Here is a 20,383-nt window from a genome sequence, read left to right as displayed (position 1 = left end):
TCCAGTTTTTTCCCAACTCTAAACCATACCACAGTAACAGATATCTCTGTGTATAAAGTCTCTTTTGTATTTTCTTTCCTTTGAATAACATTTCAAGAGGAAGATTACTGGGTGAAAGATCCAAGGATTTCTTTTTTAGGATGTAACTATTTTGAAGGGTCCTGAGACATGTATATATAATATACTTATATAATGATATATTATTTTATAATTATGTACTATTATATAATATGTTTACATAGTTTAAAAAAGTATATATATATATATATATAGCCAAATTGTTTCTTCTAAAAAGGTTGTTTTAAAAGTTCCTTTAAAAACTCGAATGTTGAGGGGGAATAGATAGAAGGAATAAAAAGAATAGAAACTCAAATGCTGTGATCTGGCCCCTCATCAGTAGCTGGTCAGTTGCTGATAGTGGTTATGGTCAGCAGTCGCTCCAGCATCAGCTGGTGAGACGTCTGCTGAAACTCAGGTTCCTAACGGGTGGCCTCTCCTTCTCCCCACTCCCAGACCATCAGCCGGGCCTTCATGAATGGGAGCTCCGTGGAGCACGTGATCGAGTTTGGCCTCGACTACCCGGAAGGCATGGCCGTCGATTGGATGGGCAAGAACCTCTACTGGGCAGACACCGGGACCAACAGGATCGAAGTGGCCCGGCTGGACGGGCAGTTCCGGCAGGTCCTCGTGTGGAGGGATCTAGACAACCCTCGGTCGCTGGCCCTGGACCCCACCAAAGGGTAAGGGCCGCTTTGCCAGCCCGTGCGCCCGTGCCCCCACCGCCTCTCCACACCAGCCAGTGCAGTGATGCCCCGAGGCACATGGCTGCCCGCTGCCCGTCGACACTGCAGCTGAGAGTAGTAATGACCGCTGTGAGCTTGGAGGTGGCCGGGACCAGCAGAACCCTTGAAGGGGAGGGTCATTTGGTTCATTTCACAGTCGGGACACTGAGGCCCAGAGCAGAAGCAGGAAGGAAGGGAGGCCCCTGTATCAGGCATCACCCGGGCCCTCCCAGGGGAGCCTCTCGTAGGAGCGCCCAGGGGCCCTGCCAGCGTGAATGTCTTTGTACCTGATTTCACGGATAGCGTGGATGTCTCTGTACCTGATTTCACGGATACAGAAACTGAGGCTCGGAGAAGCTCAGTGACTGAAGGTCATGTCAGTGGGCCAAGAAGTCCTATCCAGATCCCTGTCCAGAGCTTCTCCTCCTGGCCTCGTGCAGCTGCTTGGCTGCAGATTGAAACCTGCCTTGCAAGGCACATGCTTTGATCTGTCAAGCAGCCTGGGGGCCCTGTCCTGGGGCCAGAGGGCCAGGCGGAGTCTTCCTCTGCCTGCACTGCTCACCCCATAAAGCATCAGTGATGTGTAGGGAGCACCCCAAACCCTGCCTGCTGCGTGCTGTTAGGGAAGGAAGATTTCTGCAGAACATAGGGAGAGGTCCAGATTTTAGTGAAAGAACCAGGAAACACAAGTCTGAGATGGAGGTTTCTTCCCCAGAGCTGATGGTGAAGAGCCAGGAAAGAGGACCTTGGGTGGAGGTGGTGGAGCCGAGTTCGAATCCCGGCCCTGCAAACCCTGTTTGTCTCGGGGTCTTGTTTTCTTCCTTTTTTGAGGAAAGGGACTGCACGCCCTGATTGGCCCACGTTCTCCTGTCTAGCCTACTTAGCATTTGTCCCTGACATGGGGTCCCCACCTGGATGTCCTGACACATGGCCACCACGGTGTGCACGTGAACAAGAGTATCAGGGCTTAGCTTGCAGGGGCAGCTGCTGTGCGACCCCAGGAGCCAGGATGCAGCTCCGTGGCTGCTTCTGGAGGGACAGTGGGTTGGGGGGGCTCCCAGGTCTCCCCTCGTCCATGCTTCCTATAAGATGCCTTCAGCACGGCCCAGCAGATGGCGGCAGGCAGGCTCCCTGCCCTGACTCAAGGGTGGACACGCTGACCGAACCTGCCCTGCTCCCGTGTCTTCCAGCTACATCTATTGGACCGAGTGGGGCGGCAAGCCCAGGATCGTGCGGGCCTTCATGGATGGGACCAACTGCATGACGCTGGTGGACAAGGTGGGCCGGGCCAATGACCTCACCATCGACTACGCTGACCAGCGTCTCTACTGGACGGACCTGGACACTAACATGATCGAGTCATCCAACATGCTGGGTGAGAGCCGGTGGGTCCTGCCGGGAGGGGGCACCCGTGGTGGGGTGTCAGCCACCCTCAGCCCCCAAGGCACTGTGCCCTCGGGCTTGCAAGGTGTGGACAGGCCCCGAGTGCTGACCCAGCATGCCACAGAGGTGTCCCTTTCTGCCCCTGCTGCCGTTGTGTAGAGGCCCTGGTGCTGACAGCCGGGTCCAGACCAACCCCAGGCCAGGATTCTAATCTGACCTGACACCACAGAGCATAGGTTTTCAGTGATGGGGAAACTGAGGCCCAGGGAGGTAACGGGACCTGTGTAAGGTCACCGAGCACTGCTTAGCCCCCAGGACCACACGTTCCCTCTCCATCCGACCCTGAATTCCTCTTGGGTACCAGGCATCGTTCTGGGGCCACTCAACACCCTGGGATTAGATTAAAAACAAAACCCAGGACTTCCCTGGTGGTCCAGTGGTTAGGATTCCACCTGCCAATGCACGGACACAGGTTCAGTCCCTGGTCGGGGAAGATTCCACATGCCGGGGGGCATCTAAGCCCCTGCACCACAACTCCTGAAGCCCATGCACTAGATAGAGCCTGTGCTCCCAACAAGGGAAGGGAGTGCTCCCCGTACACGGCAACTAGAGAATGCCCACAGGCAGCAACAAAGACCCAGCACAACTGAAAACACATAAATAAATAATAATTTTAAAAGCCAGGGAAAAAAAAAACCTTATTCCATATCACCTAGCAGTGAGGGCAGGATTGGATCCTAGAACATGACTGGACTTCTTGGTGGGTGGGGGAGGGTGGCTCTCTTGGGTGGTACCTGTTGGTGGAGCTACCCTGTGCAATTGAGAGACTTTGGCTTCCTTCCTTACCGCCGCGGCCGCCCCCTGTGGTAGGCACAGTTGTGCCCACTTTACAGATGAGGAGACTGAGGCCTTGGTGGTCCGAACCACTTGCCCCAGGTACTGTGTGAACAGAGCCAGGGCCAGAAGCTCTGTGTTCTGGTTTCTGCTCGCAGTGGGCTGCACCCGCCCTGCACACTGACTGTCCTGGTTCATGGGGCCCGGAGCGAGGCTTGACTGTGTCTTCAAGGCCACCACGCCAGCCCCTCAGGGAGTTATAAGAGGCTGGTGGCAGGTGGGAAACTTGTTGCAGCACAGCTGTGGTTGCCTGAAACAATTAAGCTCCCTGATTACCCCAGAGTAATGACACACTCAGAGGAAAACCAGTGAAAGCCTTGGAAACCCGCCCAAGCCTTCAGGTCGAGGGCAGTCGGGTGCATCCGGCCGGGCTGTTTTTCTGCTGTGGCAGGTTTCCCGCTGAACAGCACAGACGTGTCCAGAGCACTTGGTTAACAACAGGGGAGGCCCCTGTGGGAAGAGTGCCTGTGTGTAAGAGCTGAGTGTGGATTGTGAGCCTGGGATTTTTTTTCACTTTTTTCCTTTTTAAAAATCATTTTCAAAACATTATTTCAAATCGTGCCATGGATGATTTCCATTCCGCTTCCTCCTGCTCCCACATAGGAGGAGCATGTCCACATGTCTCTGATTTGTTTTCATGGGCTTCATTTAAAAAAAAAAAATTTATTTGGCTGTATGGGGTCTTAGTTGTGGCATGAAGGATCTCCCTTCGATCTCTAGTTGCAACACGCACTCTTAGTTGTGGCGTGTGGGATCTAGTTCCCTGATCAGGGATTGAACCCCGGTCTCCTGCATTGGGAAAGTGGAGTCTTAGCCCGTGGACCACCAGGAAGACTCCCATCATTGGCATCATTTTTACCGTGAAATAGAGCATATGTGTATATGGGCTTCTACAGTGACTCAGTGGTAAAGAATCTGCCTGCAATGCAGGAGACGCAGGTTCGATCCCTGGGTTGGGAAGATCCCCTGGAGGAGGAAATGGCAACCCACTCCAGTATTCTTGCCTGGAAAAAAATCCCACGGACAGAGGAACCTGGCAGGCTATAGTCCATGGGGGTCACAAAGAATTGGATACGACTGAGTGACTCAGCATGCACAGAGCATATGTGAGGCGTTCGCACAACACACACTTTGACGGGGGCAGACTTAGGACCCCACACCAGGGTTGAGGTTGAGCGTCCCCAGGCCCCTCACATGCTCTCTCCCTCCTGCGGGGCTCAGCCCCCCTCTGCGCCCTTTCCACCACGCCCCATCCCGCTCGGCCCTGAGCCTGCCTGTTGCCGCTGTAGCCCCAGCAGCTGCCCACAGGTGTGTGTGTTCCGCATGTGGCTGCTCAGTGGTCACACCCTGGTTCATTTGACACGTCCTCTGCTGCTGGCATTAGCCTGAGCAGCCGTATCCCCAGATGGGGTCACTGGGCTCCAAGCAAGGTGTGGGCCTGGCCCCCTCCCTTCTGGAGGCTGCTGCCTGGGCCCAATGCCTTTCCATCTTCTGGAGGCTGCCTGCCTCCTTCCTCGTGGCCCCTTCCTCCAACTTCAAAACCAGCTGTAGTGACCAGCCCCGCTCACAGTCCTGTTCTCTCTACCCTTGTACTTACATCGGGTGTCCTGGGATAATCCAGGATCATCTCTGCAGTTCAGAATCTTTAATTTAGTCACACCTGCAAAGCCCCCAGCTACGTAAGGCATGATGTTCACAAATCCTGGAGATTAGAATGTGGAGCTCTTTGGAGAAGAGGGAGTGAATGAGTGAAAGTCACTCAGTCGTGTCCGACTCTTTGCAACCCCATGGACTATACAGCCTGTGGAATTCTTCAGGCCAGAATACTGGAGTGGGTAGCCTTTCCCTTCTCCAGGGGATCTTCCCAAGCCAGGGATCGAACCTAGGTCTCCCGCATTGCAGGTGGATTCTTTGCCAGCTGAGCCACCTGGGAAGTCCAAGAATACTGGAGTGGGTAGCTTATCCCTTCTCCAGGGGATCTTCCCGACCCAGGAATCAAACCGGGTCTTCTGCATTGCAGGCAGATTCTTTACCAACTGAGCTATGAGGGCAGCCCTGGAGAAGACGGAGAATGCTATTCTGCTCATAACTTCTTCTTGTTGTTCAGTTGCTAAGTTGTGTCTGAGTCTTTGTGACCCCAGGGATTGCAGCACTCCAGGCTTCCCTTCCTTCTGTCTCCCAGAGTGTGTTTATATTCATGTCCATTGAGTAGGTGTTGCTATCTATCTCAGCTTCTGCCACCCCCTTCTCCTTTGGCCTTCAGTCTTTCCCAGCATCAGGGTCTTTTCCAATGAGTCCCACCCGGTTCCTCTGTCCATGGAATTCTCCAGGCGAGAATACTGGAGTGGGGGGTGCTTTCCAGGCAGCTCCATGGTAAAGAATCTGCCTGCCAATGCAGGAGACACTGGTTCCAACCCTGGTCTGGGAAGATCCCGCATGCCTCGGAACAACTAAGCCCACGAACCACAACTATTGAGCCTGTGCTCTAGAGCCCACGGGCGGCAACTACTGAACCCTCGAGCCCGTGCTCGGCAGCAAGAGAAGCTACCGCAGAGAGAAACTTGCAACCAGAGCATCGCCCCTGCTCACCACAGCTAGAGAAAAGCCGGAGCAGCAGCGAAGGCCCAGCACAGCCAAAACAGATAAATAAGTAAAAGGAATACTGGACTGGGCAGCGGTTCTCTTCTCCAGGGGATCTTCCCAACCCAGGGACTGAACCCGGGTCTCCTGCACGTAACTTTTACCAAGCACTTATTTTGTACTGGCATTTTGACCATTTTACATGCATTCTACATGATCTCACTGAATATTTATCACAATGATAATCACAGACCTCACTGATTTTTTAATCACAGTTTATTACATTTAAGTATCATGGGTACCCATGAGGACACTCTTTTCGTTTTCCAATTCCTTAGACTGCACCGGCTCTTTGTTGCAGCATGAGGGATCTTCAGTTGCGGCCTCCCTGGTAGCTCACTGGTAAAGAATCTGCCTGCAATTCGGGAGACCTGGTTCGATTCCTGGGTCGGGAAGATCCTCTGGAGAAGGGAAAGGCTACCCACTCCAGTATTTATGGGCTTCCCTGGTGGCTCAGACAGTAAAGAATCTGCCCACAATGTGGGAGACTTGGGTTCAGTCCCTGGCTTGGGGAAATCCCCTGGAGAAGGGAAGGGCTACCCGCTCCAGCATTCTGGCCTGGAGAATTCCATGGACAGTATAGTCCATGGGGTCGCAAGGAGTCAGACACGACTGAGCGACTTTCCCTTTCACTTTGTGACTTCTAGTTCCCTGACCAGAGATTGAACCCAGGCCCCCTGCATTGGGAGTGCAGAGTCTTAACCACTGGACTGTCAGGGAAGTCGTGAGGGCACTCTGAAGAATACTCACTTTGCAGATGGGGAGACTGAGGATCAAGGAGCATACACAGATTGCCCGAGGTCAGGGGATCAGTGGAGGAGCAAGGGGACCCAGGCTGACTCCAGAGCCTGGTTCCCATCCCTGTGGTAGACTGCTAGGCAGAAGGTTTAATTTAAAAATTTTTGTTGACATGCAGGGAACTGAAGTTCTGCAAGCCTCATGATGTGGCCAAAATAAAATGAAGTATCTTATGACATACAAATATAGTGAAGTACAAAAAAGTGGTCAGGTTGGAGAACTTTTACATACCGATACTTGTACATCCATAGAAGCACCAACATAGGCTGTGCAGCTTCCGTGCAGATCAAAGCAAGGACGTTTCCAGCCCCCGAAAGGCTCTTAGTCAATCTTACCGGCCTCCTCAGGGCTCACTGCTGCGCTGACGTCTGTCTACATGCTCTAGTTGTGCCGTTCTAGAACTTTCTATCACTGACCGTACGGCGTGTGCTCTTCAGCATCTGGCTTCTTTCCATCTAATGACTGAGACTCACCCACGTTGTTACTCTGTTTTACTGCTGTGTCATTTCCATGGCCTGAAGATTGTAGCATTTTTGTTAAACCCGTCCTGCTGTTCGGGTTGTTTCCTGCTGTGGCTGTTACACAGCTGCTGCTGCGCACAGTCTCATCTGTGCTGTTTGGGGGAACGCTCAGTGCACGTCTCTTATGCAGCAGGAGGGGAGCTGCCTGCCCTCAGGGTAGGCGCACATCCAGGCTCCGTGGGCCCTGCCGATTTCCCAGAGTGCTCGCACGCTTTACGAGCCCGACGTAGGTGGCCAGGCTGTGGATTGGTGCCCGTGTGGTGCCCTGGCTGACGCTGCGCCGTCGTGTTTCCACGCAGGTCAGGAGCGGGTCGTGATTGCGGATGACCTCCCGCACCCCTTCGGTCTGACCCAGTACAGCGATTACATCTACTGGACAGACTGGAACCTGCACAGCATCGAGCGGGCCGACAAGACCAGCGGCCGGAACCGCACCCTCATCCAGGGCCACCTGGACTTCGTGATGGACATCCTGGTGTTCCACTCCTCCCGCCAGGACGGCCTCAACGACTGCATGCACAACAACGGGCAGTGTGGCCAGCTGTGCCTCGCCGTCCCCAGCGGCCACCGCTGCAGCTGCGCCTCGCATTACACCCTGGACCCCAGCAGCCGCAACTGCAGCCGTAAGTGCCTTGCTGTCCCCCTGGCCCTCACTCCCACATGAGACCCACCTGCCTCTGACAGGCAAGGCAGAAAGAAGCATCGTGGGTGCACGTGGGCAGTTGGGCAGGTTGTGCACTGCACATATGCATCATGTTACTGGAGGCTCGGGCTGGGTAGAAGCCCTGCTGCTTCATCAAGACGTGATTGGGTGGGCCAAGCCCTCACCTGACACATCCCATGGGAGGCTCTTTGGCTGTGAAAAACAGTCTCTGTCACTTATAGATTTGGGCACTATTCCAAATGCTTTTTACGGCACTTAATCCTCCAGTCTTGGAGAAGGAAATGGCAACCCACTCCAGTATTCACAGAGGAGCCTGGTGGGCTGCTGTCCAGGGGGTCACACAGAGTCGGACACAAGTGAATTGACTTAGCGTGCATGCATGCATTGGAGAAGGAAATGGCAACCCACTCCAGTATTCCTGCCTAAGAATCCCGTGGACAGAGGAGCCTGGTGGGCTGCTGTCCATGGGGTCGCACAGTCGGACGCGACTGAAGCGACTTAGCAGCAGCAGCAGCAATCCTCCAGTCTATGGGACAGGCAACATCACTGTCCCCATTTCACAGACAAGGACCCTGAGCACAGAGACATGTAGTTACCCACCCAAGGCCACAGAACAATGAGACTTGGAACCAGGTCTGAATCCAGGCAGGCTGGCTCCAGGGTCCCCGCCCTGACCCCTTACTGCCAGCCTCACATCCACTTGTGTGATCCTCACACTGACCCTCTAAATGAGGCCAGCCTTTTTTCTTTCATTCCGGTACTCAGAAAAGCGAGGTTCAGAGAGCTGGAGCGTGACTTCCCCACGGCCAGCAGGGAGAACAGACGTGTCCTGTTGGCAGGCTTTTCTCCTGTGACATCACCAGAGTGCTGGTTAGGACTCGGCCTCTGAGCAGCTGTAGACAGCTTACAAAGCTCTTTGTCACCCGGGGCCTTGTGCGAGCCTCTTGCGGCCCTGGGCGTTGGGAGGGCTGGGCATCCACGGTCCAAAAGTGTGGATGCGGGACCCACAGCCTCGAAGGGCGGAGGGGCTTGGTGGCAGTCCTCGGCTGGTACATGATGGGCCTGGGGCCGCAGCTGGGACTCCCCCTTCCTGGGCTCCCTTTGGTCCTGTTGTCCAGTTTCCGGGGGGGCTGTAACCTTGAAGAGTCAAATGGAGGTGCAGGTCATCCACCCCCCAGGGGATGTGACCTGGGTGCCGGCTCCCACGGCTGCGGATCCAGGGCCATGATTGGATTCACGTGGTGCAGCCGTAGCGCTGACAGTGGCCTCTGCATGTTCTGGGTCCTGACAGCCCCGAGGAGCGCCCCCCCCCTCCCCGGTCTCACTGTTCACATGGTTTTCGGCCGTTCCCTGGAGCCCATAGTAGCCCCTGGAGAATCCCACAGTCACCAGAGCATCTCACACACTTGTCAGAGTCTGAGGCTCACTGCCTTTCGCTCCTTCCAACTTAAGTCTTGATAATCTAAAAAGAAATGGAGGCCTTCCCTGGCAGTCCAGTGGCTAAGACCTGGCCTTCTGGTGCGGGGGTTGTGAATTGGTTGGGGGGATAGGATCCCACGTGCCTCTTGGCCAAGAAAACCAAACATAAAACAGAAGCAGTATTGTAACACATTTAATAAAGACTTTTAAAATGGTCCACATCAAAAAAAAGGTGTGGCTTTTTTTTTTTTTTTTTTAATGAGGGGCTTCCCTGGTGGTCCAGTGGCTAAGACTTTGCTTTCCCGATGCTTAGGGCCTGGGTTCGACCCCTGGTCAGGGCACTAGTCCCACATGCATCAATTAAGAGTGTGCATGCTGCAACTGAAGGTCCCGCATGCCTCAACAAAGGTCCGGTGGGCTGCAGCTAAGACCAAGCACAGCCAAGTAAATGTTTTTCAAAAAGAAATGGATATCTAGTTTTAAAATAACACGTACACTTATAATAAAATACTGAAACGACAGAGACACGTGTAACACGGAGAGTCAAATTCCTCATGGTCCACCACCGCCCCCCAAGAATCGACTGTGTCTTCCCAGCCGTTTTTCACGTCCGTCTCGTAGGTACACACACGGACCTACTTTTTACCATAGCATGCGACGCCATCCTCCCCGGCCCCTCCCTCTTCGGCTCCGACACTGACCGGCGGCCCCTCCTCTGTCTGCCCCCTCCAGCGCCCACCACCTTCCTGCTGTTCAGCCAGAAGTGTGCCATCAGCCGGATGATTCCTGACGACCAGCGCAGCCCGGACCTCATCCTGCCGCTGCACGGCCTGCGCAACGTCAAGGCCATCGACTACGACCCGCTGGACAAGTTCATCTACTGGGTGGACGGGCGCCAGAACATCAAACGAGCCAAGGACGATGGGACCCAGGCAAGTGTGCCTGTTGGGAGTGCTGGAGTATGGAGGGGCGGCCGGGGGGTGCGCTTCCACAAGGAGCAGGCCACCGCCGCCCCCTTTTCTTAGCAGAGGGGGTGCCGGGGAGCACTGTGGGCGGTAGGTGATGATCTGGGCCCCAGTTATGTCCTTGTGGGGTGTCAGGCTGAGTCGTGCGAAACCCTGAGATGATGACTCTGTGTAGAAACTGGATCTTGGCAGTTGTTTATGGAGTGCTGGTAGATGTCAGACCCCGTGGGGTCTTTTTTTTTTCCCCTTTCCACAGTGGTTTTGTACAAGGACGGTTGGTATTGGTTATTCTAGGCTTATTTTTTATTTCAGAGGAGTTGTGTACAGCCAGTTCTGCTATGAAGCAGTGTGTTTCTGAAAATCACTGCACTGTGTAGAATGGAGCAGAACAGACCTCAGGGCTGATGGGGCGGGGTGGGGGACTAGGAGCGCAGTTCTCAAAACTCCATCAACGACAGACTAAGCAAAAGAGAGGACCCTGGCGATGCAGGGGCCCCGCCCTGCCCCTTAAATGGTTGGGTACATAAATGCTATGGCAGATACGGCCCTTGACCTTTCAGAGACCCGAAGTTGGCTGAGGAGACGGGAGCCGGAGGGCTGTGGCTTGTGGGTTTTGGTGGAACTGTGGAGGGAGGGCTGCCTGAGATGGGACGCAACGTTAAAACCCCTGCATGGATGGTGTGGCTCCCGGTGCAGGGGGTCTGAGGGGCGCTGGAGGTGTGTGTTCACCCCTGCTTAGCGCGGTGCCAGCTGCACGTGCTAGTGTTTCTCCTGGGTGGAGTTGTGCAAACTCGAAAACCACGCTCTGCTGGAGTTGTCCCTGATACATCACAGCGTGGGAGCAGAGGCGCGTTTTCCAAACCTGAGTCTAGCAGAACTGACTGCTTTCCTGTGTTAGGTGTTTGTGACCCAGGCCAGGAAGGATGTTGTCGATGCAGCCTCCGGGCTCATCCGGCGTATCCAGCCGTGTGACAGGGAACTATGGCCAGAACCCCGGTAGGACACGCCTGCCTGGTCATGCCAGTTTCGAAAGGCTCCTTTCACAAGAGCTACGGAACCCAGTCTCTTTCTCGATTGAGTAGTTGCTGTAATTGCTTATGTCGTGTGGGGGAGTCTCGGCATTGTCATGCAAGGCTGTTTTGTGTCAGGAGGGATTTTCAGAAGATCTTCTGTTCCCTGCCCCGAACCGGGTACCAGGGCTGCCTGTACAGCTGGGCAGCACAAAATATGTCATCCGGCAACAGTGTCAGGTTAACCGTCCTTTGACTGTGTGTCCTTGGTGGATGGTAGAGGCTCCAGCTGTCCCCAGATGGGAGCAGAGCCTGGGGAAGATGGTGGGAATGGATTTCTTTCATCTCTCTCCGGGCTCAGGTGACAGTGACTTTGAGTCCTTTGGAGAACGTGAAGTGTTAATTGATGGACTGTGGCTTCCCTGCTGAGAAAGTTGCTGGGTGCAAATTGCCTTCAAGTCCCAGGGAGACGCGTTCTTTTGCATTCTTTTATGGTGTCTGCAAAAGTGGGGGAGGACTTTGAAGAATAAGGTCCTTTGAAGAGCACTTAATCTGGATAACGTTCATTTCCCTCCCTACTGAACTCGGTTTTCCTGTAGCTTTGATTATTTGGAGCACACCCCCACCCCAGGGATGGCATTCTTCATTATTAGTTGGGTGCCCAGTTGTGTCTGACTCTTCGCGGCCCCATGGACTGTAGCCCACCAGGCTCCTGTGTCTGCTGAATCCTCTGGGCAAGAATACTGCAGTGGGTGGCCATTCCCTTCTCCAAGGGATCTTCCTGACCCAAGGATCGAACGCGCGTCTCTTGCGTCTCCTGCACTGACAGGCGGATTCTTTTACCACAAGTGCCACCTGGGAAGCTTATTATTATCTACTCTGCTTTTGTTTTTCTATTTAATATTTTATTCTTTCATTGTGGTAAACATACATTATATAAAATGTACCATTTTCGCCATTTTTAAGTGTACAGCTCTGTGGCATTAAGTACATTCATACTGTTGAACAGCCGTCTCCACTGTCTGTCTCTGATGACAGTCTGTCCCTGTTAAACACTAACTCTCCACCCCGCTCCTCCCCCAGTCCCTGGCACCCACCATCCTGTTTTCTGTCTCTGTGAATCTGACAACTCTTAAGTCCTGCATATAGTTAGAACCGCGCGATCGATGTCTGTCCTTTTGTGACTGGCTGATTTCACTGAGCACAGTGACCTCAAGGTTCATCCTGGCAGGTATCAGAATTTTCTTCCTCTTTAAGACTGAATAACATCCCACTGCATGTACAGAACACGCTTTGCTTATCCGTCCACCCACCAGTGGACACGGGCTGCATCCACTTTTGGGGCACTTGGTTGAGGACCGCTCTGTACTGTGAGGGGCGGGCTGTTGATGGTGACATTGAGTTGGCTTTTGCGCTGGCATTGTGCTGTTCCTTATGTTAAAACTGGAGTCCGGGCTTTAGGAAACTGGCCAGCCGTGTAAGCTTGATCTCCTCGCTCCTGTCTGCCCGGGAGGGACGTGGGCGCTGTGCCATTACACTGTGTACTTCTCTCCCCTGGTTGTTCCGATGAGTGTGTGCCCGGTTCCCACATACCCACCCTTCACGGGGAGCCTGACTCTGGCCAGGGAGTCACCTCTCATCTCCCTCCCAGGATGGCTGGAATCTTGCTTTACTCCCAGGCCGTCAGCTACACTGGTCTGTGGTCTTTGGCCAGAGAGCTCCGTGGCTCCTGAGAAAGGAAGGTGCTGGTTGGAGTTGACGCTTGCCTCCTAGGGCCCACAGCTCCCAGGATGTGGCTGTTGTTACCTGCAGAGATGCGACTGGCACACTTCTAGCCGCCCAGCAGGGCTGGACCAGAGGCTGCCGGGTGTGGGGGGCTGGGAGGGTGGGGGGTTCCTCTCCAGCTGGGTCCTAGAGGCTGGGCCTGGGAAAGGGGGCTTCCTTTTGCCTGCAAGCCACCTCTTCCCCCACTGGTGACTTGTTTTATTAATGCCTGAAAAGAGGCAGATAAAGAGGGTCTGCAATGAGCTGTGGTCAGAGCATCATTAGAAGATGATGCCTTTCTCAGGAGAAGGGGCTTTTCATCCAGACTGTTGGTGGCAGCAACCCAGGAGCTTGGGAAGCCCCTTTGCAGCAGGTCAAGTCACCTGAGCACCCAGGGGGACCACATCCACCAGGGAGTTGGGCTCTGGCCTGGGAGGGAGATGAGAGGTGCTCCTCCTCTGGCATCAGTTCATGAAATGAGGTACCCCCTTGAAGGGATTCTCTGTCGGTGACTCTGAGAGCCAGGCTCATCCCTGAGATGCAGCAGATAGCATGAAGTCGGGCACAGTTCCCGGGAGAGGCTTGGGGTGGAGACCCAGAGGGATAACAGCCTCTGAGAGGGGCCTACACTGCCCCTGGGCTCCCAGGATACACTGCGGGGTGGCCCTGTACCCTCACCTGCCCTTGAGCCCCACCCCCAGCCTCTGGCCCTCAGGGAAGAGACGGAGAGGTGGACCTCCAAGCTGGACACCCATTATCCCGGCACCCTGAATTTTCGTTGTTGTTCAGTCGCTCAGTTGTGTCCGACTCTTTGCGACCCCATGGGCTGCAGCACTCCAGGTTTCCCTGTCCTTCACCAACTCCCAGGATTTGCTCAAACTCATGTTCATTGAGTCGGTGATGCCATCCAACCATCTCATCCTTTGCCGCCCCCTTCTCCTTTTGCCTTCGATCTTTCCCAGCATCAGGGTCTTTTTCAGTGAATCAACACATCACTTCAGGTGGCCAGAGTATTAGAGCTTCAGCCTCAGCATCAATCCCTGAGTACTTTAAAAGACAGCAAGACTTGAGAGTCTTAATCCAAAAGCCTGGGTCTAAGGAAACAAGAAGGGAGGCAATGCCTTGAGCCGGGGGCCTGCGATCCTGGCTGACCACTTGGCTGCCTGGCGGTCCCCCCTCTGCGAGCAGGCCCAGGCCGGCCGGGGTGGGGTGGCTACCATCTGGGTCCTCTGCCATCACCGGTGGCCGGGCCTGGCCCAGAGCTCATGGCGAGAACTCCCCTGAAGGCTGTCAGGGGAGCCCCTTCACTCGCGGGTGGACGTGTGGACAAGAGCTGGTTGGAAAGGCAAGGTTCCAAACAGGGTTGAGATTTTGATGCTCACTGTGGACTGGGGCGGAGGCCTCCGCCCTCCCTGCCGTGTCTCCAGCAGATGCTTCTTTCTTTACCATCTTACAGCCCTTCGTTCTGACCTCTCCGAGCCAAAGCCAGAACCCGGACAGGCAGCCGCACGACCTCAGCATTGACATCTACAGCCGGACACTGTTCTGGACATGCGAGGCCACCAACACCATCAACGTCCACCGGCTCAACGGGGACGCCATGGGCGTGGTGCTGCGGGGGGACCGCGACAAGCCGAGGGCCATCGTCGTCAACGCTGAGCGCGGGTGCGGGGGCTGTCCCTGTAGGGGTGCGCTGGGCGCCCCTCTCGGGCGGGGAGGGATCTTCCACCCCCAACATGCCTGTCCATCGGGAGCTCCCCAGGGTCCCTGCCACCACAGCCAGGGGTCGGCGGGGCGAGGAAACAGCAGCTCATTCCCAGTTGTGGGGAGGAGGCAGAGACGCCCAGGGACAGCCTGGACTGAAAGCCTGTGCAGGGGTTGGGGCTTTGTTGAGACACAGGCAGGATGTGAGCTCTAGTTCATAGGTGTCGGACCATCCCATCAAATCTGAACCCTGTACAGCCATCCCTTCCATAGCATCCCAGGTGGTGGCAAGTTATTCACTTGCATAGGTCCCACCACAGGGAGGTCACTACCTGACTTGGAGCTTCTTCCTTCCGTGAAGCTCCCTGATGCTCTGTCTGTCAGCCCTCAGGTTGTCTGGTAGGCTGAGACATGCGGAAAGATGTGGAGGGTCCTGGAGGAAAGGACCAGGGCAGGGGGGCGCCCAAAGCCCCATGACATGAGGTTAGGCACGTTTGGAGGTGGGAGGCAGGAGCATGGTGGTCACCCCAGATACCTGCAGGGCCAGAGTCAGACCTGTCCAGGCACTGTGTACTGGACCTTCTCCCCAGGGGCTGTCGTGCAGACCTGAGTTCAAATCCCGATTCCATCACTTACTGCCTGTGTGACGTGACCTCCCAGGGACTCAGTTTCCTGGTGAAGAGAGTAGGGAGTACCAGCCGTGCAGCACCGGGGGCTCAGTCAGTGCTGGTGCTTCTTCAGGAACCAGAGGAGGGGCCGCCACAAGTGACCACAAACCGGGGGCTTCAAACACAAAGGCCTGTTCTCCTGCGGTTCCAGGGGCCAGAGTCAAGGGCAGCGAGGCCATGCTCCCGCCGGAGTCTGAAGGGGAGCCTACTCCCTGCCTCTCAGCTTGGGGGCCCTGGGTGCTCCTAGGCTTGTGACCGCGTCCCTCCGCTCTGTCCGCGTCATCACATGGACTCCTTTCTGTGTCCCGTGGCCTCTTCTTTCTCTCCTAAGGCCACTCTCACTGGTTGAGGGCCCTTGCACAGCATGCGGGATCTTAGTTCCCTGACCAGGGATTGAACCTGTACCCCCCCAGCAGTGGAACCTCAGAGCCTTAACCATCTGGGACTGCCAGGGAAGTCCCAAGGGTGGCCTCATCTTGATCCTTAATTACATCTGCAAACACCTTGTTTCCCAGTAAGGTCACATTCTGAGGTTCCAGGTAGCCGTGAGGTCTTGGGGGACATTCTCTGGCCCCTCCAGGCTGTGACCTCTCACCTCCGGGGGCCGGGGTCATGCGGCCGCTCGCCTTACGGACGTCCGCAGGGTCGGGGCCGGTCTCTCGGGCTTGGCCGAGGACGGGCAGGGCGCAACGGGTCCTCACTGCCGCCCTCCACAGGTACCTGTACTTCACCAACATGCAGGACCGTGCCGCCAAGATCGAGCGCGCCGCCCTGGACGGCACGGAGCGCGAGGTCCTCTTCACCACGGGCCTCATCCGCCCTGTGGCCCTCGTGGTGGACAACACGCTGGGCAAGCTCTTCTGGGTGGACGCCGACCTGAAGCGCATCGAGAGCTGTGACCTGTCAGGTACGAGGCCTGGGGCCTCCCTGGGGATTGGTCCCTCGGCAGCCACCCTGTCTGACCCGCCAGGAATGCCCGCCTTCCTGGCCATCGGTCACATGCCACAGTCTCTTGCGGGCCTGCTGCGAGGAGGCACATACAGTCTCCCAGCCACATTCCAGGATGTGGGACCTGAATGATTCCTGATCCGTAGAGTCCAGGGAGGTTCAGAGAGGGTGAGCCAGCTGCCCGGGGTCCCCAGTGTGGGGTGGAGCAGGAATCCTGTGCCCTTTGCCTCCAGTGCCCGCACTTACAGCTGCTTGGCCATGGCTGCCGTAGTCTGGGGGCCCCGGCCTGGAGAGGAGCAAGAATGAGAGCTTGGAGGGGCTTTTCTGCCAGAAGTTGGGGTGGGCTGGGGGAAGGGGAGGCACCGTGTTTTCAGGGGATCAGCAACTGGGGTCCACGGCTGCAGTTACAAGGCCAACCCAGGTGGAAGCAGGGCTGACTGAGAGGAGGTCTCAGGTCTGCCTGCTTCCAGGGAGCGTGTCCAGCCTGAGCCTGGCGTCCCCCAGGCTCCCGGCAGCTCTCCATTCTCCCAGAGTGAGCATGGGCTGAGCTCTCGGGGTCAGCCGCCACTCAGGGGGCGCTTATCCCTCTCGCAGGGGCCAACCGCCTGACCCTGGAGGACGCCAACATCGTGCAGCCCGTGGGCCTGACCGTGCTGGGCAAGCACCTCTACTGGATTGACCGCCAGCAGCAGATGATCGAGCGTGTGGACAAGACCACGGGGGACGCACGGACACGAGTCCAAGGCCGTGTCGCGCACCTGACTGGCATTCATGCTGTGGAGGACATCAGCCTGGAGGAGCTCTGTACGTGGGGGGCGGGCAGTGGGGCTGTGCGGGGGCCCCCGAGGGGAGGGAACACCTCTGCACGGAGCACAGCGACCCCTGGACTGGCACCCCTGGAGAAAGGGAGGAGGGCGGACCAAGGCGAGAGTAGGGCTGAGGCCGTTTTCTTTCTGGCTCTGTCTGGGCCCAGTCTTGGTGACCAGAGGCCACCCTCAGGCCCTCACCCCATCCCCTTCTCCATCAGCAACAGATTGGACCGCTCTAACTTCTGTTTCTAGCTCTCGAACCCACTCTGCTTTCCAAGTGCCTGTGATGAGATTTGGCCCAGCTTTAGATGAATCACCCTTTAGATTGACTCTGAATCAACTGATTAGTAACCTTAATTACACCTGTACGTCCCTCCACCAAGAAAGGTGATAAAACCATAGCTCATCACATCCTCCCCAGCTGGGGAGCAGGGTGGGGAATTTGGGGGGCATTTTAGGATCTGCCTACCACAGCCCGGCTGTGTCCAGGGGCCTGAGAGAGGGATGTCCGTAATCAGGACCTCTGGTTCCTCCACCCGGTCCTTGGCTGTATGTGGATGTGGAGGTGTGTGTGCGCGTGTGTAAGTGTCTGCCTGTCTCTGTCTTCTTGCTTTTCTCTCTTTATTCAGTACGTACACGGCACCCAGCGGGCTGCCCGCTGAGTGAGCAGGGCCTTCACTGTCCTTGTCTTGTGACGCCCATGGCCTGGCCGCTGTCCAGGCCCCGGGGCTGCCCAGCCTCACCCCAGCCCCTCCCTGTCGGCGTTGCCTCGGCCACACTGCATTGTGACTCTTTTGCACCCAGCCCTGTTTTCAGTATATTATTACATTATATATGTTATTTCACAATAATTTATGATGTTATTTATATATGTTATTTTCACAATAATTTCAGATGAGATTATATTTTACAGCTGACAAAAGTAGAACTCAGTAAGGGTATTGCTTCCCCTGTCACCCAGCCAATAAACACAAGGGGGCTTGAATTTGCAACCAGAGCCCAGGCTTTAGCCACTTGGGTTTTTTTCTGTTAGGCTTCCTGCTCAGAATCAGGGACATGACCTCCGAACCGGCCACTTCTTTGTTGACTGCTCGGTGGCAGTTTCTGTGGTAATCAGCTGGGTCCCAGATAAATGAAGTCACCAGGAAACTAGCTTCTAGATAACCAAGGCGCCCCATACCTATGGGTTAGCATGCTTGTGTTCATCTGGCCTCTTAGTCCATGCTCAGCCAAGTCACGGATTCCTGGGTGTCACTGGCAGATGGTCAGAACGGTGAATGCCCAGCCCACAAAGGTCAAGACCAGCTGCCTACTGGTGTTGGCAGAAAGCCAGGGGCACTGACCGGCAGCTCCTTGGAACCAGGGCTGGGAGGGCCAGGAAATGTTCAGTGAGCAGGTTTGAGGTTGGAAACTGGGGACGTGTCTGTGAGCACCAGTGTGCGGGCTCTGGGGTGACATGGAGAGGCTCCTCATTTTGGGTAAGCGTAGGAAGTCCTTCGGTGGGCTCTGCCATGTTGATCTGGGACGTGGGCCACCCATCTGCGTCCGCACACGATCCCACAGCTAACCTCTAAACCAGGGGTGGCACTCTGCAGCTTGTGGGTCCCTGTCGTCCTGGCTGCCTTTGCCCTGCAGCTGGCTGACCGGGGGTCACACTGGTGGCCTGGCCTGTGAAGCCAGAATTATTTACTTTCTCATTTTTTATGGAAAAAGTTGGCTGACTCTGCTCTCAACTATGACTCTGCCATTTTAAAAACACCTAATCCTTGAGATGGAGGAGGAAAAAAAACCATGATTTGCCTTCAGGGTTAGGGGTGAGGAGCAGAGTGCGCTTTGCCATTTCCTCTTACCTGGGGGAGGTCAGCCACTTTCCCAGGCTCCTAACCATTGTCCAGAGATTGGGCACAGGAGGTTAATGGAATTGAAATATCCAAGGTTCCCGGGGTTCAGCACCTTTACTGTGTTAATTTCCATGTGTATTAGTTTTCTGCAGCTGCTGTAACAAGCGGCCACAAACTGGGTGACTTAGAGCAGCAGAAATGCATTCTTTCCTGGTTCTGGAGGCCAGGAGTTCAAAGTCAAGGTGCCTCCAAGGCTGTGCTCTCTCTGGAGGCTGGGAATGAGGGGGCTGAGGGGATGGGGACCAGGGGATGCAAAGACGGTTCACGGCTACAGGTGTGCTTGTGGCTGCACCATTGAGGCCTCTGCCATCACATGGCCTCTCCCCTGCCTTCACCTCTTGCCTGCTTGCACGCTAAGTGGCTTCAGTTGTGTCTGACTCTTTGCGACCCCATGGACTGTAGGCCGCCAGGCTCCTCTGTCCATGGGACTCTCCAGGCAAGAATACTGGAGTAGTTGCCATGCTCTTCTCCAGGGGATCTTCCCAATCCAGGGATTGAACCTGCATCTCTATGTCTCCTGCACTGGCAGGCAGGTTCTTTACCGCTAGCACCACCTGGGAAGCCCTCACCGCTTATGCGTTCTCTTATAAGGATACTTGTTAGTAGATTTAACGCCCACCCAGATAATTCAGAATTAGACCCCATCTCAAGATCTTTAATGTGATCACATCGTTTGCAGAGACCCTTTTCCCCAGTAAAGGTTACATTCTCAGATTCCGGGCGTTAGGATCTGGACATATCTTTTGGGGGGCCCACCACTACACCATGAGAGACAGACACGCAGGCGGGCAGTGTAGCATGACGGTTGTGGGCACGGTGGGAGCTGGTGCAGAAGGGCGGAGTGTGATGTCAGGAAAGTTCTAGATGTGCTTTTGGCCTCCGCTTCCTCATTGGCAAAATGCAGCGTCCACAGAAACAGACTCGCCTGGCTGCCCTGGGAATGAAGTGAGAGGGTTGACTGCACCCCTGTGGGAGTGCCAGTTATTATGAGGTCTTGCCTGGCCCTCACCGCCTCCCTCCTCTAGGCTGAAGTCCGAGACTGGAGGCGGAGTCCAACCCCCTCCTTCTTTTCTCTCCACAGCAGCCCACCCCTGTGCCCGTGACAATGGAGGCTGTTCCCACATCTGTGTTGCCAAGGGCGACGGGACGCCGCGCTGCTCATGCCCGGTCCACCTTGTGCTCCTGCAGAACCTGCTGACTTGTGGTGGTAGGTGTGAGCTTGGCACTTTCTGTTGGGACACTGAACAGGGAGCTGGTTCTCTGCCTGCCAGGTTGTTGCCTGGCATTTTTTAAAAATCCATAGTCCCTGTGGCATCCAGTGTTCAAAGCAGACTGTCTTGTTATTTGTCCTCTTTTCTAACATATGCATTTCCAGGCTTTGAATTTCCCTCTGAGCACTGCTTTAGCTGCATCCCACAAATTTTGATGTTGGATGGCATCACCGACTCAATGGACATGGGTTTGAGCAAGCTCCGGGAATTGGTGATGGGCAGGGAAGCCTGGCTTGCTGCAG

General features: G+C 55.4%; 1 protein-coding gene across 3 annotated transcripts in view; it reads left to right on the top strand.

The window, feature by feature from the left end:
* The window catches only part of LRP5 (LDL receptor related protein 5), a 123,688-nt gene that overhangs the window by 85,369 nt on the left and 17,936 nt on the right, over positions 1 to 20,383 (top strand). For 2 of the 3 annotated variants that reach the window (XM_055580618.1, XM_055580616.1), the window contains exons 10-17: positions 514 to 740; positions 1,973 to 2,157; positions 7,318 to 7,641; positions 9,834 to 10,033; positions 14,297 to 14,505; positions 15,929 to 16,119; positions 16,755 to 16,964; positions 19,952 to 20,077. In XM_055580618.1, the coding sequence (XP_055436593.1) occupies positions 514 to 740; positions 1,973 to 2,157; positions 7,318 to 7,641; positions 9,834 to 10,033; positions 14,297 to 14,505; positions 15,929 to 16,119; positions 16,755 to 16,964; positions 19,952 to 20,077 (1,672 nt within the window). The remainder of the gene's footprint in view (positions 1 to 513; positions 741 to 1,972; positions 2,158 to 7,317; positions 7,642 to 9,833; positions 10,034 to 14,296; positions 14,506 to 15,928; positions 16,120 to 16,754; positions 16,965 to 19,951; positions 20,078 to 20,383) is intronic. The other variant, XM_055580617.1, reaches the window with a different exon arrangement.

Source organism: Bubalus kerabau, chromosome 5 (genome assembly GCF_029407905.1).
Source record: "Bubalus kerabau isolate K-KA32 ecotype Philippines breed swamp buffalo chromosome 5, PCC_UOA_SB_1v2, whole genome shotgun sequence".
In the NCBI taxonomy this organism is placed as follows: Eukaryota; Metazoa; Chordata; class Mammalia; order Artiodactyla; family Bovidae; genus Bubalus; species Bubalus kerabau.
This window is presented reverse-complemented; position numbering and strand designations above follow the sequence as displayed.